The 19,941-nt window shown below is 43.4% G+C and overlaps 1 protein-coding gene across 1 annotated transcript in view; it reads left to right on the top strand.

Annotated features, from left to right (window-relative positions):
• The window catches only part of si:dkey-106n21.1 (solute carrier family 23 member 2), a 68,176-nt gene that overhangs the window by 21,177 nt on the left and 27,058 nt on the right, over positions 1–19,941 (top strand). The window contains exons 5-6 of the mRNA XM_056452259.1: positions 11,680–11,861; positions 13,743–13,860. Coding sequence (XP_056308234.1) covers positions 11,680–11,861; positions 13,743–13,860 — 300 coding nt within the window. The remainder of the gene's footprint in view (positions 1–11,679; positions 11,862–13,742; positions 13,861–19,941) is intronic.

Genomic DNA, 19,941 nt, shown 5'->3' with positions numbered 1-19,941 from the left:
GAAATTCTCAATTTAAAAAGCTTAGATTTCAATCTTATACATGCATTATGACAAATAATGCTTTTCAGCAATATTTCAGAAACCGCATTTGAGTATTGCTAGGATTAAAGTCAACTGATTGTATTGAACATGACTTTAAAATGCTTGTTTAAAACATTTCAACAATTATAAAAATGACATTAAAAACATCAACATGACTTTTTTATGTAAATTTGAAGTATGTCAAATGTTAAGTACAGGAAGCGCTTTCATGAGGCTAAATATGCTGGGGGTGTGAATTACAATGGTGCTTGACTGAAAATATTAGTGATTTAAAAAGTACTTGAATTTGGTGTCCTTGAAAGAGTGGGAACCCTGTATTAAACATGTTCTTACGTGAAATAAAATCAGTACAACTAAAATACTAATAAATCAATTTGTTCCAGCTAGCTGCCAAGGAAATATCTGCTTTTTATTTAGTGTAAATTAATATATGAAAAAAATTACTTGTGAAAATGAAATTAACACATTTTATAGAACATAAAAACTTAATAATTACAAAAACCTCCCCCCGCGATCTGACTCCATCGGTCTCCTTTTCAAAGGATGCTGCGTTCTCCGAGCACCAACCACATCGCACGCACGCAGCACGTACAATTAGGGCGACCTGAAAACAGGAACGGGACAGGACGAGAGAGAGAAAGAGAGAGACACACATAGCAGCATAGAAACAACCCAATACCAATACTCTCTTGCGTAACTATATATATATATATATATATATATATATATATATATATATATATATATATATATATATATATATATGTGTGTGTGTATGTGTGTGTGCGTATAATATTTGCAATCCAGGCTATGTTTGAGTCATGTAAATTATCATGACACTTTTCTGCTGGGTTCACTTTGCATTTTAAAGGTTTGTACCAATGATGGACAGATCAACATGGCAGAAAAACAAGGTATTAATTTTTTTTTTTTTAACTATACATTTTAATTAAGAATTTAATACAGTCTACCTATATTTGCTTGTTTAATTTTACCCTTGTTTCAACTTGATCTACACTATTAATGACTATATTTCACTATATGGCTTTTTATAATTATACTTGTTATTTTAAAGTGATAATAACATTTGAACTTTGTTTTCATTCTTATAATTTATCAAAAAGGTATATTTAGGTCTATTTCATCTGTAGAGAACACTGTGCTACTTTTCCTGTTCATAAGCACACGAACATTTGATCGTTTGATGATGATCATCAATATAAAAACACTAAAGCAGGACCTCTGTTCTTAATAATATTAAATAATATTACAAAATAATATTACAATATAGGCTAAAATATGAAGAGAAAACCTTATAAAAACAATGAAACATCATTAATTTTGCCACCAGCTTCTGTAAATGGAAATATACGGGGGGTTTTTTGTATAAAATTACGTAATTTAAAAGACTTTAATATGTTTTACTTAACAACAAAAATGTAGACATAACTACAACTATTGTGTTAACTACAACTAAAACCTGTAAGCTTTCCATATTTTACATATAGGATGTTATGGGATTTCACTTTTCACTCTAGTAAAACAACACAAAAATTGAAAGCAAAAACCTAAATGGTTCCTCTTTGTCAAGTTTACCAAGTAGCTTACTGATAGGCGCTTTCAGCTTAGTCCCACATGCGTACAGTAATGTTATGTTATTTTTTAAAAGAGCACACTGAAAAAAATAATTTAAAGATGATTCCTTGGATTTACTCAATTTTTTTACGTTAAGTGGTTGTAAACAATTTATTTGTGTTGAATTTAAACAAACAAATTAAGTTGAACATTACTCAATTTAATTTGTTTGTTTAAATTCAACACAAATAAATTGTTTGCAACAGTTTTGCATGCAACACTTTTTTCAGTGCATTGCATTATGTTATGAAGCGGACAGGAGACAGAGGTAAGGAAACGTTAGGGTGTTTATTAAATGACAACAAGGAGCACATGAAGGATAGCCAGGAGGATCAGGAATGATGTTGGGGTCTTTTCCTCCGTGGCTGGGTAACAGGAATACACGAGGATGGACAGCACACACCAGATACAGCTGACAGAGGATGACACAGACTTGGAAGGACTGGAAGACAGGACGATTCGGGAGGACCAGGAAGACTAGGAGGAATACAAAGAGAACAGGTAAGTAAATCGTTTGTTTTAGCTGAGGATGACTACGCTGAGTGGTCGCTCAGTTGTCCGCTTTCGTCGAGACGAGCCCGGACAATGAGCGACTGGAGTGCTGTGCTTTTATCTGGTGCTCGTGAATGTGATGCAGCTGTGTGCTCATTAGAAGTCAGGTGATGGTGATCTTCGTGAGTGGGGGTCGTGAGAGCCTGACCAATCCATGACAGTACCCCCCTCCCCAGGGCCCGCTCCTGAGGGCCGACACCTCCGACGCCGTGGTGGTCTCCCTCTGCCTCTAGGCGCTGGGAACTCAGGGTGGCTCTCATGAAACTCCACCATGAGACTAGGATCGAGAATATCAGCTCTGGGAACCCATGTCCTTTCTTCGGGGCCGTACCCTTCCCAGTCCACCAGGTACTCCAACTGGCCACCACGACGTCGGGAACGCAAGATCTCCTTCACTGCGTAGACGGCTCCTTCTTCTAGGAGCAGTGGAGGAGGGGGTTCCTCTTCGTGGTCAGGCTCTGTGGAGGGAAGAACAGGATCGTGATAGGGTTTCAGGAGTGATACGTGGAATGTAGGGTGAATACGGTAGTGAGAGGGTAATTGTAGTTTGTAGGTGACGGGGTTAACCTGTTCCACGATGGTGAAGGGACCAACAAATCGGGGACTTAACTTGCGAGAGGGCAGTCGCATGCGTATGTCCCGGGTGGATAGCCACACCTTTTGTCCGGGTGTGTATCTGGGTTCTTCAGACCTTCTCCTATCGGCGGTTACCTTGCTTCGACGGACTGCCCTCTGCAGATGTTGATGAGCCTCGTCCCAGACTCTCTCGCTCTCCCGGAACCAGTGATCCACTGCGGGGACATCAGATGGTTCGCCATCCCAGGGAAAGAGCGGTGGTTGGAAGCCCAGGACGCACTGGAATGGCGTGAGTCCGGTGGAGGGTTGCCGCAGTGAATTTTGGGCATATTCTGCCCAGCCCAAATACTGGCTCCAGGAGTTCTGGTGACCACTGCAGAAGGTCCTCAGGAACCGTCCCACCTCCTGAATCTTCCTCTCTGTCTGCCCGTTGGTTTGGGGATGATATCCAGAAGAGAGGCTGACGGCCACACCTAGGAGCTTGAAGAAGGCTTTCCATAGACGTGAGATGAACTGTGGACCTCTGTCCGACACAATATCTTCTGGAATACCAAATGACCTGAAGACTTGATTAAAGATATTGTCGGCAGTTTCAAAGGCTGTGGGAAGACCTTTCAGAGGGATTAGTTTGACAAACTTTGAGAATCTATCTACTATGACTAGAATACAGGTATTACCTTCTGACGAAGGGAGGTCAGTGATAAAGTCCACTCCTAGGTGTGACCAGGGACGGTTCGGAATCGGCAAGGGATGGAGCTTTCCAGCGGGTAGATGACGTGGGCTCTTGGATTGGGCACAGTCCTTACAGCCCTGAACATATTGCCTCACATCCCTTGCCATGTTTGGCCACCAGAATCGTTGGGATACTAGCGAGAGAGTATTGTTGATCCCTGGATGTCCAGTGCCTAGCGAGGTATGTAAGGAGTGGATCAGATCTACCCGGTGTTCAGGTGGTATGAACTGCCGATGAGGAGGGCATCCCGGCGGAGCAGGGGCTTCCGGAGTGGCAACGACTGGAGGAGCGTTCCAGGTGATCGGACAAATGGAGATGTGTTCGGGAAGAATCTTCGTTGGGAGTTCTTCATGATCGTGATGCTCGTGTAAACGAGAGAGAGCGTCTGCTCTTAGATTCTTGGGTCCTGGACGATAGGAAATGGAGAAATCAAAACGTGAGAAGAAAAGTGACCATCTGGCTTGACGTGGACATAGTCTCTTGGCCTCTTTGATGTATTGGAGGTTTTTGTGATCTGTGATCACCTGGAACGGATGTTTGGCTCCCTCCAACCAGTGACGCCACTCCTCCAAGGCTAGCTTGATTGCTAGAAGCTCCCTGTCTCCTATGCTGTAATTCTGCTCCGCCGGGCTCAACTTCCGAGAGAAATAGGCACAGGGATGCAGTCGGGGCGGTGTATCATGATGTTGAGATAATACTGCCCCGACGCCGGTGGTGGATGCGTCCACTTCCACCACGAAAGGAAGATTTGGGTCAGGATGAGTCAGGAGTGGGGCCCTTGTGAACTCCTTCTTAAGAAGGCGGAAGGCTGCGGCTGCTTCTTTGGTCCACTCCAGTCCTTTGGGTTTACCCTTGAGGAGATTAGTGAGAGGTGATGTAATCTTGCTGTAGTCCTTGATAAACCGTCTATAAAAGTTAGCAAACCCAAGAAACCTCTGGAGCTCCTTAATGGAAGTGGGTTCTGACCAGGATAGAACAGCCTCAATTTTCTTCCCATCCATACGTATACCGATTTGGTCAATGATGTATCCCAAGAAATGAATCGACTTCTGGTGGAATGAGCATTTCTCCGCTTTGAGGTAGAGGTGATGTTCTCTCAATGTGTGTAGGACCTCCGCAACGTGTTGGCGATGTTCGGCCTCACTCCGGGAGTAAATGAGGATGTCATCTATGTACACTATTACACAGTGGTGAAGAAACTCCCGGAGGACTTCATGAATGAAGTTTTGGAATACGGAGGGGGCGTTGACCAGACCGTAAGGCATGACCTCATATTCATAGTGGCCAGTAGGGGTCACGAATGCTGTCTTCCATTGGTCCCCCTCACGTATTCTTATCAGATTATACGCGCTGCGGAGGTCCAATTTAGTGAAGACTTTAGCTTCTCGGAGCTGTTCCAAAGCGGCTGGTACCAGAGGAAGGGGATATCGGTATTTTACTGTACCGTTATTTAGGACCCTGTAGTCGATGCATGGACGCAGCCCTCCGTCCTTCTTGGCCACAAAGAAGAAGCTTGAGGCGGCTGGTGATTTTGAGTGACGTATGTACCCCTGACTCAGAGCTTCCCTTATGTAATCTTCCATTGCCTGATTCTCTGGAAGCGAGAGCGGGTAGATCCTACCTCTTGGCAACTGGGCATCTGGAACTAGGTCGATCGCGCAGTCCCATGGCCGATGCGGCGGTAGCTGGGAAGCTCTCTTGGGGCAGAAGACATCATGAAAGGAGCTGTACTCCTTAGGAATGTGGATAGACTGCTTCTCAGGAGGGCTCTCGACCGATGTTGCAAACAAAGAAATGGGGTTCCGACCTTGAAGAGGGAGATTTGGAAAACAGGCAGGTGTACATCCAGATCCCCATTTCTTTATCTCTCCTGTGCCCCAAGAGATGATGGGATCGTGCTTCACCAGCCACGGGCGCCCTAGAATGATGTCCATATTTGTACCCTCCAGAACCAGAAATTGAATCCTCTCTTGATGTAACAACCCCACTTGAAGAAGGATGTCTTCGCATTGTCGATGGATACGGGTCGAAGATCGAGTGCACTGGGTTATCGGTTGTATCTGGTATATATGCGAGGACGCCTCAGTACGGAGGTGGAGTTGACGACAGAGGGATTGGGAGATGAAGTTCCCTGCTGACCCGGAGTCGATGAGGGCTGTGACAAGGAGAGAAATAGAGGCAGTAGTTATTTGTACGGTGGTAGTAAGTGGTTTACATTGTTCAATATTCGTACTGAATACACTCACTGAAGTCCGAATGGGACGAAGGGGACACTCCATACGGGTGTGTCCACTGACACCGCAGTATAGACACAGACCCCGGGTCAGCCTCCTCTGTCGTTCCGCTGATGTCAGTCTTCCAGACTCTATTATCATGGGTTCTGGTTCTGGAGAGGCTGTTGACTCAGGCGATTGGAGGAGTGCAGACGAGGGGGTGATGGTGTCCTGTTGATAGGAACGGAGACGATCGGAACATCGGAGAGAATGTTGGATGAATCTCTCCAGACCCATTGTATCATCTAATGTGGCCAGTTGGATTCGGAGAGTGGGTTCCAAGCCGAGCCGGTACGTGGTCAACAACGATCTCTCATTCCATCCACTTGCAGCTGCTAGAGTGCGAAACCGGAGAGCATATTCCTGTGTAGATAGAGTACCTTGCTTTAGATGATACAGCTGCTCTCCAGCGGCTACTTCCCCATCAGAACGTCCAAACACCTCTTTGAAATACTCCGTGAAGGTAGTGATGGAATTCATGACCGGCCCGGCTTGGTTCCAGATCGTCTCAGCCCATTTAAGTGCAGGTCCAGAGAGTAGAGATACGATGTAGGCGATCTTCGACTTATCTGTGGGATATAGAGAAGGTTGCATTTCGAATATGAGGGAACATTGTAACAGAAAACCATTGCACTCCCCCGCTCCGCCTGAGTAGGGCGCTGGTCGGGCCATGGGACTGGAAGGAAGGGCCGAAGAAGAAACTGTGGAGGCGGAAGTGCTCGGTGCTGGTGGTGCGTTGGAAAGTGGAGCTGGTGGCTGTAGAATCCGCTTCAACTGGTCCACCAGCTCTTGAAGGTGATCGGGGTGCTCATGTTGTCGTCGTTATAGGTCCGGGCTTCTGTTATGAAGCGGACAGGAGACAGAGGTAAGGAAACGTTAGGGTGTTTATTAAATGACAACAAGGAGCACATGAAGGATAGCCAGGAGGATCAGGAATGATGTTGGGGTCTTTTCCTCCGTGGCTGGGTAACAGGAATACACGAGGATGGACAGCACACACCAGATACAGCTGACAGAGGATGACACAGACTTGGAAGGACTGGAAGACAGGACGATTCGGGAGGACCAGGAAGACTAGGAGGAATACAAAGAGAACAGGTAAGTAAATCGTTTGTTTTAGCTGAGGATGACTACGCTGAGTGGTCGCTCAGTTGTCCGCTTTCGTCGAGACGAGCCCGGACAATGAGCGACTGGAGTGCTGTGCTTTTATCTGGTGCTCGTGAATGTGATGCAGCTGTGTGCTCATTAGAAGTCAGGTGATGGTGATCTTCGTGAGTGGGGGTCGTGAGAGCCTGACCAATCCATGACACATTACTGCATATGCACCAAATGATACAAAAAACACAACATCGCACCATTTTGCTTCAGGGAATGAAAATACAGTGTCTGACAGTCTCTGAGGACTTTTGTTGTGACATTACTTGCTGTTTTCATTGATGGAATAGACCGAAAAACAGACATTATTGTGTCTAAAATACAAGTCACTTAATGTTAACATATTTAACAGTTGAATGAAATCAATCTCACATTTGCACACATGCTAACCCACTTAACCTCTGAAGTGTTGTTTCTGTGAAAACAGTTTTACACATGTACCTCATTACAAATCTAGTGAAAGGCTGTAATCGCCTGTAATCAATGCTGGAAATGATGCGAATGTGAAAATAAAGTGTGAATGGTGTCCGTTGCGTTCCCATATGGAGGCTAAACTCACAGCACATGCAGAGATGGAGAGTCCTGTGTTCACAGTAAACCGAGCTGTTCTAAGACACGAAAAACATTGGATCACGAGCTGGGTACATGCTTTGAAACATGCAGACTATGCAGACTTATTTCACAGCTATTTATTACAGGTTAGGTGGGATGAACTAACGAATGTAATAACAATGTACTTTGACAGCTTAGTCAAAGTATTTTAGATTTTTTTTAATTATGCGTCAGTTGTACATAATGATGGATTTATGCAATTTTGATCATTTCGAAATAAAAACCACTTTCCATCATCATTATACATCATGGAGGAGCAAGGATAAAACTATTCCGACTGTGTTCGTCTGACAAAAAGTCATATACATCAGGCGTTCCCAAACTTTTGTTTCCTTTGTCCTTTTTTTCAGTCTTTTTGGATTCATGTGAGTGCATGCCTAAATGTTTGTAATGATTTCTCTTTATATTATAGACAAAGTGTTTGGGGGGTTTTACACTAAAGGAAATATTGCTGCAAGTTTATGATGTATAAACCTCATGTTATTTATTGGGAAGTTTTATATCCATACAGTAATGTTAAACCCTTTTTAGTATCTTCAGACAAGAACTGCAACTGCCATTTCATCATATAGTAACAATGTAGCTGTTACATCGTGTACATTGTAAAAAGTAAATCCCTAAAATTTACGGTAAAAAAATGGCAGCTGTGGTTGCCAGTACTTTACCGTTAAAAATACAGTACAAACCGTAAAAGTAATTTCTCATTTTTACGGTAAATTACCGTATTTTATTAATTTATATAGGTAATAGGTCTGTATTTTGAATTACCAACATCTACACATCTTTTGTTACACAGTTAGATACGTTAACACAGCCATATGGAGTTGGTGATGAGGAAGTTGCATAATGAATCAAAGCTCATCACGATCAACTTTTCCAACAAGCAGAAAAGTGGATTAATATATATAGAAGGTGCTCAGTGTCATTCACAAAGCTACTAAACACCAGTACGGTAACATGCATAAAATAAAGTCATGAATTAAACATTGTTTATTAACATTTGATGTAACATGAATCTCGAATGTATAAACAGTAACTGATGGGGAAACAACTAAAAATATCCATAGTAATGTCAACAAAAAGCATGAAAAGTGACGTGCCATGCAGGGAATTTTGGGAAAGTCAATTTACAGTTATTCGCCCTATATATTAAGGAAACATACGGTTACCCAGGTTACGGATTTGTACTGTAGCTCTTTACAGTTTTTACCATTGAAATCACGGCCATTTTTACAGTGTAGTATTTGTGTTTAATTATTGTAATGATCACATAAAAGGGGCTTGACGAATCAGAGAATTATATGCAATAGTCCAGAAGATCCAATCAGGAAATGTTTATGGATAGCCATGCCTCTGTTAACAAAACCGTCCATTTAGGCTATTCATATTGAAACACAGCCTTGGCTTTTACAATCATCAGTGTTTCAAAATGCTCTGTTTTTATTGGTCAGACACTGTAGTGTGAAAGACCTAAAGGGTGCAGTAGGTGATCTGCCAGAATACTAACCATTGGCATAATAGCTTTGAAAACACAGTCCCCTACCCTGACGTCCAAAGCCACGCCTCCTGAAATCACGAATACACACCTTAAAGAGGACAGTAGACTACATTTCCATTTCCATTTAGTCATTTAGCAGATGCTTTTATCCAAAGCGACTTACAAAGGAGGACAAGGAAGCAATTTACACAACTATAAGAGCAACAGTTAATAAGTGCTATAGACAAGTTTCAGGAGTGTAAAGTCTAAGAAGCAAAGCATTAGTAATGTAATTTTTTTTGAGAGAGAGAGTACAGTTAGTGGTATAGCCAGAGAGGCAATTGCAGATTAGGAAGGAAAGTGGAGACTAAATTGTTGAGTTTTTAGTCGTTGCTTGAAGACAGCAAGTGACTCTGCCGTTCTGCAGTTAGGGAGTTGGGCAGATTGAATGCGAGAGTTCGGGAAAGTGACTACCCCCTAGATCGTCATTCACCAGTTTAAACTTTATAATACTTTATAATACACTGCAAAAATGCTTTTCTTACTTAGATCTTTTGTCTTGTTTCTAGTCCAAATATCTAAACATTCTTAAATCAAGAAGAATTTTCTAAGAAAGCAAAATATAATGTCTAATATGCCAAAAATAATATGCCAATATTAAGTTAGTTTTTCCTTAAAACAAGCAAAATAATCTGCCAATGGAGTAAGCAAAATAATCTTGTTTTTCTTTTTGACATAAGATTATTTTTTGAACCCCATTGGCAGATTATTTTGCTTGTTTTAAGGAAAAAGTAACTTCAATTTGGCATATTATTTCTTAAAACAGGACAATATGTTTTGCATGTCTAGAAAATTCTTCCTGATTTAAGAATTTTTTGATGTTTGGACTAGAAACAAGCCTAAAAAATCTAAGTAAGGAAAACATTTTTGCAGTGTACTGCAATTCCCAACGAAAAAACTGTATTATGTCTAGCATGTTTTCAGTTTGTTTAGTAAGCAAAACTCGTCATAATGTGCAATGTTTGTTTTTACCGATGTCACTCTTTTGTGTGCACGTGAACTTAAGCCGGGAGATCTGTCTGTGTGAAGAGGGGCGTGAAGATTTATGAATCTATATTTGTTGACAGACAGTTTGGGCTACTTATCAGAATTATCAACCTGACAAATTTTGATTGGACGAACATTTTTTAGTCTTATGCCTTACCCAGAATATAAAAATACATATAAATACATTTAGATCATTTACTATCATTTACTAATCAATACTATTGGAATGTGAAGAGACTTTCAACCAGCACAACCAAAAAGGGTTCTGAAGACAATCACCTACTGCACCTATAAGCGCACTAGTGTAAATGCAGCCTTATAGTTACCATGAATAAAGCAAGGCATTTTTTGGATGTGAAACAGGTATCAGAGGCAGTCAATGCCACAAGTGACAGAGGGTGTATATCAGGAGTGAGTGTTGGGTCCTGTACTGCTCAGCATCACTTGTGATGACTAAAAGTAATCATTTCATGACACTAAGACAGTAGCAGCAACATATTATGGTTTTTAACAGTGGTGGCGCTAGGGGGGGGTGGGGGGGGGGGGGGGGGGGGGGGGGGGGGTTGGGGTGGGGCTTGACAGGCTATGGCTCCATCAGAAACCTACTCAGCCCCAGCATAGTCCCCCCAAGGATTTATAATAACTCAACACCACCCCACACCTCCCCCACATCCGCTCTTCAGCTGAAGCTATCAAAATAAATAATTTTAGCCCCCTTAAAAAGAGTTCTATATACTGGTTTCTTTTTTTTTTAAACATTTATTTAAAGATTTACAATGACAGAAGAGTGGTATAGGTGTCTCATGTCATCATATACAATAATATAGCCATCTATTATACAACCGTCCATCGGCTAGTAATTCAAGTCTTTTGTGAAGAGTAAAATCACACATTTCAAGACACATTCTCCCGAAACTCCCATAGAGGATTCCAGATTTGCCAGAAATCATCAGATTTCTGACGCAAGTCATAAGTCAGTTTTTCCAAGGGTAAGAAAATGGCAATCTGATTTATCCACATATTAACTGAAGGAATGTTAGGAGAGGACCACAACAAAAGAATACATTTTCTTGCAAGATATGTAAAAAAGTGTAACACAGATTCTAGTCTATGACTAAGGTGCAGAGCAGTTTTACTATTCAGAAGAGAAATAACTGGAGTCTGGACTCTTCTGAACTAATTTGTGGATTTTTTCCAGTATGTCTTAATCATTTCACAGTCCCAGAATACATGCATCACAGTACCAACATTGGATTTGCACTTAAAACACCACTGAGAAACATTAGGAAATATTTAACGCCAGTTCGTCTAAATAAGCTCTGTAAAAGAATTACAAATTTTGCTCATGGTTTGATATTGTGGCACCTTTGAAAAATATGCCAGAACAGGCCGAACGCCATTCTTCTTCACTAAAATGAGTTCCACAGATATATACTGGTAACTATATCAAATAATAACTATACTATATTAAATCAGTAGCCATTCGCATGGCTAAATTTTACCCACAGGGGGTTTTAGGTATACAATGACCCCTGCTGGTTCTAGTGTTAAAGTGACCATTTCTTCTCATTTTGTAGATCCAGGGAGCTATTCTTGTGGCATCGCTGCTTCAGCTTGTCCTGGGCCTGTCGGGTCTTGTGGGTTTAGTGCTGAAGTTTATTGGGCCGTTGGCCATCGCTCCCACCATCAACCTCATCGGCCTGTCGCTCTTCATCCAGGCCGGCCAGAAGTCAGGAGCCCATTGGGGAATTGCCGCTCTGTGAGTTACAGTGTTGTGGAATCGCGCATATCTCTGTATCTCTGAATTTCTGGTTGCGGTGTGGCTCTCGTAATGCAAGGCCCCTCTAAAAACAAATCATCCCTCAGGGTTCAGCATTTATCTGTAGAGATAAGGCGTCTATAGTGTTTCTATTCGAATGCTAATACATGGCTGTAATCATTCATTACTCATCCTCGTCTCGCCCCTCAGACCCTCCCTGTCCAGGTGCCTCTAAGTAAACAAAGGTTTAACGCACATATGTGTGTGGGACGCATGGTACACTTCTCATCCTAAGCCCTGTAAATAAGATTCAGATTGAGACCTCTTGCAGAATTAGTCGGAGGACAGACGAAAAGCTATTTTGCGTCACTGATAAACTATTGTAGTTTTTATTATGTAACTCAGTTATTCAGTTAGATTTTATATTTGTATGTTTAATAATTTGACTGTTTTATTAATGAATATGGAGGGTTATTTTAGTTTTATTTTGAACTTAAACTGAGAATGTAATCCAGAATTACAATTCAAGCATTTTCCATTCATATTCCATTCAAAACAGAAATCATAAAGGAAAAATGTATAATTTCCAGTTAACTAAATCCATTATATGCGGCTGGAAGGGCATCCGCCACATATGCCAGAGTAATTCATTCTGCTGTGGCGACTCCTGATTAGGACAGTGAGTGAATGAATCCATTATTAATGTAAAATAATGCTAAATGCAAAAGTTTGACAGGGAACAAGATTCTGTCATGAATTGTTGTTTAACCTTGTTACATTTTATACCATAACAGAGTTGACGGTAATGGAGTTAACATTTTCCAGCATTTTGTGCTTTAGCTCAAGATGCTGACCTCACGCCAGGTAGCACATGTGACATGTCTAAAGCCCAATTTGATGTATTTTCATCATATTGTTTTCATTTAGAAATTTCTTTAGATATCACTATAACAGAGTTGATATAATCCATCTACTATTGGTCTATCCTAAACATTTAGTGCATGTAATGGGAGAAGAATAATCACTCGTCAATGTTTTCTGCCAGAGGAAGTGACATCACTTGAAGCAAGTCATTTTCAGTCCATCCCTTAAAGCATGCATTTTTAGTCCTTTACAGACTATTATGTCTTTTTACAACCGGTGTAACACAGTTGACCAGAACATAGGGGCAGACACAAAAACGTTTTATCTGTAACTTACGAATTACAAATAATACAGAAAACAGATGTTTCATGCCATTGTTTAGTTAATAGAATAAAACACCAGGAAAAAAAGAAAAGTAGACTTAATTCACGATAATTGAAGGATATAATTCAAGAGGCAGAGAGAGAGAGAGAGTCAAAAATAGGCAAAGTGGGAGTCTTTAATCTCCCTGAATACACAAAAAAGATAACTTGATTTAATTTCTGTTATTATTCAAAACAGTTTCATTAAAGTTTTGAACAATAATAAAAAGTAATTTTTTTAAGATGCAAAATGTACCTGCAATTCTAGAATGACCCATATTTGTGTATGTTTTTTGAAGTTCGTTGTAATCTACTACTGTTTTTAATGAAGCAGATGCTATTTTTGAGGATTTTCAGTTAAATATCACTTTAAACCCAATCCTCAATCATAATCCTCATCCTCGTTATACTTCAGTGCTTAACCTGATCCTCGCTAGTCTTAATCTTAAACCTCACCTTCAGCTTATACAGTAGAAACCTCTGTTGCTGTATTAAATCAGTTAAAGGGGAATTAAAAACATTCTGTAGATCATTGACATTTTGTTCTTGAAGATAATATTACATTTAAAGTGTAACATTACCAGGGTTATCACCTGCAGAAGGGATTCATTTTGTGTGTATTTTAATAGCATATTTTCGACTTGTGTTTCTGCAGAACCGTTTGCCTGATCTTTCTCTTCTCTCAGTATCTGAGCAAAGTGAACCTCCCTCTCATAGCTTACAAGGACAAGAAGTGGAAAGTCTTTCAGTACCCTCTTTTCAAGCTGTTTTCCGTGAGTCTGTTTTACACAATACAGATTTATCTGTATATTGTATTTGTTTGGGTAAACTGCAATGATCTGAGACCACTACAGAAATCACATCCTTCAGCAGCTTCAGATTTCAGATTCAGTTTTCTTTTACACACATAATATAATAGCATAACAATTTGAGTGAGAATGTGAATATTAGCTATGTCTTCTTCTTGTTTATTGATCAAATTATTAGAGTATTTTCAAATAATAAATCTTGTTTCTGATAAGATGATAAATGTTCCTATGCAATAAATGTATGTTCATTAAATGTTCTCAATGTTATCTTTATTGATGCTATAGTCATAAAAAAGTCATAAAAATTAATACGCAGAAACGATAAAGCAAAAGATGATCATTTTCAGTCAACTAAATCCATTATATGCGGCTGGAAGGGCATCCGCCACATATGCCAGAGTAATTCATTCCACTGTGGCAACCCCTGATTAGGACAGTGAGTGAATGAATCCATTTGTCACGGATTGGTCAGGCTCTCACGATCCCCACTCACGAAGATCACCATCACCTGACTTCTAATGAGCACACAGCTGCATCACATTCACGAGCACCAGATAAAAGCACAGCACTCCAGTCGCTCATTGTCCGGGCTCGTCTCGACGAAAGCGGACAACTGAGCGACCACTCAGCGTAGTCATCCTCAGCTAAAACAAACGCTTTACTTACCTGTTCTCTTTGTATTCCTCCTAGTCTTCCTGGTCCACCCGAATCGTCCTGTCTTCCAGTCCTTCCAAGTCTGTGTCATCCTCTGTCAGCTGTATCTGGTGTGTGCTGTCCATCCTCGTGTATTCCTGTTACCCAGCCACGGAGGAAAAGACCCCAACATCATTCCTGATCCTCCTGGCTATCCTTCATGTGCTCCTTGTTGTCATTTAATAAACACCCTAACGTTTCCTTACCTCTGTCTCCTGTCCGCTTCATAACAGAAGCCCGGACCAATAACGACGACAACATGAGCACCCCCGATCACTTTCAAGAGCTGGTGGACCAGTTGAAGCGGATTCTACAGCCACCAGCTCCACTTTCCAACGCACCACCAGCACCGAGCACTTCCGCCTCCACAGTTTCTTCTTCGGCCCTTCCTTCCAGTCCCATGGCCCGACCAGCGCCCTACTCAGGCGGAGCGGGGGAGTGCAATGGTTTTCTGTTACAATGTTCCCTCATATTCGAAATGCAACCTTCTCTATATCCCACAGATAAGTCAAAGATCGCCTACATCGTATCACTACTCTCTGGGCCTGCACTTAAATGGGCTGAGACGATCTGGAACCAAGCCGGGCCGGTCATGAATTCCATCACTACCTTCACGGAGTATTTCAAAGAGGTGTTTGGACGTTCTGATGGGGAAGTAGCCGCTGGAGAGCAGCTGTATCATCTAAAGCAAGGTACTCTATCTACACAGGAATATGCTCTCCGGTTTCGCACTCTAGCAGCTGCAAGTGGATGGAATGAGAGATCGTTGTTGACCACGTACCGGCTCGGCTTGGAACCCACTCTCCGAATCCAGCTGGCCACATTAGATGATACTATGGGTCTGGAGAGATTCATCCAACATTCTCTCCGATGTTCCGATCGTCTCCGTTCCTATCAACAGGACACCATCACCCCCTCGTCTGCACTCCTCCAATCGCCTGAGTCAACAGCCTCTCCAGAACCAGAACCCATGATAATAGAGTCTGGAAGACTGACATCAGCGGAACGACAGAGGAGGCTGACCCGGGGTCTGTGTCCTATACTGCGGTGTCAGTGGACACACCCGTATGGAGTGTCCCCTTCGTCCCATTCGGACTTCAGTGAGTGTATTCAGTACGAATATTGAACAATGTAAACCACTTACTACCACCGTACAAATAACTACTGCCTCTATTTCTCTCCTTGTCACAGCCCTCATCGACTCCGGGTCAGCAGGGAACTTCATCTCCCAATCCCTCTGTCGTCAACTCCACCTACGTACTGAGGCGTCCTCGCATATATACCAGATACAACCGATAACCCAGTGCACTCGATCTTCGACCCGTATCCATCGACAATGCGAAGACATCCTTCTTCAAGTGGGGTTGTTACATCAAGAGAGGATTCAATTTCTGGTTCTGGAGGGTGCAAATATGGACATCATTCTAGGGCGCCCGTGGCTGGTGAAGCACGATCCCATCATCTCTTGGGGCACAGGAGAGATAAAGAAATGGGGATCTGGATGTACACCTACCTGTTTTCCAAATCTCCCTCTTCAAGGTCGGAACCCCATTTCTTTGTTTACAACATCGGTCGAGAGTCCTCCTGAGAAGCAGTCTATCCACATTCCTAAGGAGTACAGCTCCTTTCATGATGTCTTCTGCCCCAAGAGAGCTTCCCAGCTACCGCCGCATCGGCCATGGGACTGCGCGATCGACCTAGTTCCAGATGCCCAGTTGCCAAGAGGTAGGATCTACCCGCTCTCGCTTCCAGAGAATCAGGCAATGGAAGATTACATAAGGGAGGCTCTGAGTCAGGGGGTACATACGTCACTCAAAATCACCAGCCGCCTCAAGCTTCTTCTTTGTGGCCAAGAAGGACGGAGGGCTGCGTCCATGCATCGACTACAGGGTCCTAAATAACGGTACAGTAAAATACCGATATCCCCTTCCTCTGGTACCAGCCGCTTTGGAACAGCTCCGAGAAGCTAAAGTCTTCACTAAATTGGACCTCCGCAGCGCGTATAATCTGATAAGAATACGTGAGGGGGACCAATGGAAGACAGCATTCGTGACCCCTACTGGCCACTATGAATATGAGGTCATGCCTTACGGTCTGGTCAACGCCCCCTCCGTATTCCAAAACTTCATTCATGAAGTCCTCCGGGAGTTTCTTCACCACTTTGTAATAGTGTACATAGATGACATCCTCATTTACTCCCGGAGTGAGGCCGAACATCGCCAACACGTTGCGGAGGTCCTACACACATTGAGAGAACATCACCTCTACCTCAAAGCGGAGAAATGCTCATTCCACCAGAAGTCGATTCATTTCTTGGGATACATCATTGACCAAACCGGTATACGTATGGATGGGAAGAAAATTGAGGCTGTTCTATCCTGGTCAGAACCCACTTCCATTAAGGAGCTCCAGAGGTTTCTTGGGTTTGCTAACTTTTATAGACGGTTTATCAAGGACTACAGCAGGATTACATCACCTCTCACTAATCTCCTCAAGGGTAAACCCAAAGGACTGGAGTGGACCAAAGAAGCAGCCGCAGCCTTCCGCCTTCTTAAGAAGGAGTTCACAAGGGCCCCACTCCTGACTCATCCTGACCCAAATCTTCCTTTCGTGGTGGAAGTGGACGCATCCACCACCGGCGTCGGGGCAGTATTATCCCAACATCATGATACACCGCCCCGACTGCATCCCTGTGCCTATTTCTCTCGGAAGTTGAGCCCGGCGGAGCAGAATTACAGCATAGGAGACAGGGAGCTTCTAGCAATCAAGCTAGCCTTGGAGGAGTGGCGTCACTGGTTGGAGGGAGCCAAACATCCGTTCCAGGTGATCACAGATCATAAAAACCTCCAATATATCAAAGAGGCCAAGAGACTATGTCCACGTCAAGCCAGATGGTCACTTTTCTTCTCACGTTTTGATTTCTCCATTTCCTATCGTCCAGGACCCAAGAATCTAAGAGCAGACGCTCTCTCTCGTTTACACGAGCATCACGATCATGAAGAACTCCCAACGAAGATTCTTCCCGAACACATCTCCATTTGTCCGATCACCTGGAACGCTCCTCCAGTCGTTGCCACTCCGGAAGCCCCTGCTCCGCCGGGATGCCCTCCTCATCGGCAGTTCATACCACCTGAACACCGGGTAGATCTGATCCACTCCTTACATACCTCGCTAGGCACTGGACATCCAGGGATCAACAATACTCTCTCGCTAGTATCCCAACGATTCTGGTGGCCAAACATGGCAAGGGATGTGAGGCAATATGTTCAGGGCTGTAAGGACTGTGCCCAATCCAAGAGCCCACGTCATCTACCCGCTGGAAAGCTCCATCCCTTGCCGATTCCGAACCGTCCCTGGTCACACCTAGGAGTGGACTTTATCACTGACCTCCCCTCGTCAGAAGGTAATACCTGTATTCTAGTCATCGTAGATAGATTCTCAAAGTTTGTCAAACTAATCCCTCTGAAAGGTCTTCCCACAGCCTTTGAAACAGCCGACAATATCTTTAATCAAGTCTTCAGGTCATTTGGTATTCCAGAAGATATTGTGTCGGACAGAGGTCCACAGTTCATCTCACGTCTATGGAAAGCCTTCTTCAAGCTCCTAGGTGTGGCCGTCAGCCTCTCTTCTGGATATCATCCCCAAACCAACGGGCAGACAGAGAGGAAGATTCAGGAGGTGGGACGGTTCCTGAGGACCTTCTGCAGTGGTCACCAGAGCTCCTGGAGCCAGTATTTGGGCTGGGCAGAATATGCCCAAAATTCACTGCGGCAACCCTCCACCGGACTCACGCCATTCCAGTGCGTCCTGGGCTTCCAACCACCGCTCTTTCCCTGGGATGGCGAACCATCTGATGTCCCCGCAGTGGATCACTGGTTCCGGGAGAGCGAGAGAGTCTGGGACGAGGCTCATCAACATCTGCAGAGGGCAGTCCGTCGAAGCAAGGTAACCGCCGATAGAAGAAGGTCTGAAGAACCCAGATACACACCCGGACAAAAGGTGTGGCTATCCACCCGGGACATACGCATGCGACTGCCCTCTCGCAAGTTAAGTCCCCGATTTGTTGGTCCCTTCACCATCGTGGAACAGGTTAACCCCGTCACCTACAAACTACAATTACCCTCTCACTACCGTATTCACCCTACATTCCACGTATCACTCCTGAAACCCTATCACGATCCTGTTCTTCCCTCCACAGAGCCTGACCACGAAGAGGAACCCCCTCCTCCACTGCTCCTAGAAGAAGGAGCCGTCTACGCAGTGAAGGAGATCTTGCGTTCCCGACGTCGTGGTGGCCAGTTGGAGTACCTGGTGGACTGGGAAGGGTACGGCCCCGAAGAAAGGACATGGGTTCCCAGAGCTGATATTCTCGATCCTAGTCTCATGGTGGAGTTCATGAGAGCCACCCTGAGTTCCCAGCGCCTAGAGGCAGAGGGAGACCACCACGGCGTCGGAGGTGTCGGCCCTCAGGAGCGGGCCCTGGGGAGGGGGGTACTGTCACGGATTGGTCAGGCTCTCACGATCCCCACTCACGAAGATCACCATCACCTGACTTCTAATGAGCACACAGCTGCATCACATTCACGAGCACCAGATAAAAGCACAGCACTCCAGTCGCTCATTGTCCGGGCTCGTCTCGACGAAAGCGGACAACTGAGCGACCACTCAGCGTAGTCATCCTCAGCTAAAACAAACGCTTTACTTACCTGTTCTCTTTGTATTCCTCCTAGTCTTCCTGGTCCACCCGAATCGTCCTGTCTTCCAGTCCTTCCAAGTCTGTGTCATCCTCTGTCAGCTGTATCTGGTGTGTGCTGTCCATCCTCGTGTATTCCTGTTACCCAGCCACGGAGGAAAAGACCCCAACATCATTCCTGATCCTCCTGGCTATCCTTCATGTGCTCCTTGTTGTCATTTAATAAACACCCTAACGTTTCCTTACCTCTGTCTCCTGTCCGCTTCATAACACCATTATAAATGTAAAATAATGCAAGATGCTTAAGTGTGATGGGGAACATTTGATTCTGTCACGAACTGTTGTTTAACCTTTTGATACATTTGTTTTATACCACAACAGAGTTGGTGGTAACAGAGTTAACAGTTTCCAGTATTTTATACGCTTTAGCTTAAGATGCTGACCTCACACCAGATACCACATGTGACATGTCTAAAACACAATCCTATATTATATTAGTACATTTGAATTGAGGCTTGTCAACTCATGAAAGCTAAGCGGGTTATTAAAATGATCGTTAGTTGCAGCATCGCAAATGTTGGATATGATTATAAATGTAAATATAATGTAAATATAATGTAATGTAAATATAATGTTGATTTAATGCATTAAAAGCGATT

Source organism: Danio aesculapii, chromosome 25, assembly GCF_903798145.1.
Source record: "Danio aesculapii chromosome 25, fDanAes4.1, whole genome shotgun sequence".
In the NCBI taxonomy this organism is placed as follows: domain Eukaryota; kingdom Metazoa; phylum Chordata; class Actinopteri; order Cypriniformes; family Danionidae; genus Danio; species Danio aesculapii.
The sequence above is the reverse complement of the archived record's forward strand: the minus strand, read 5'-3'. Positions and strand labels throughout refer to the sequence as shown.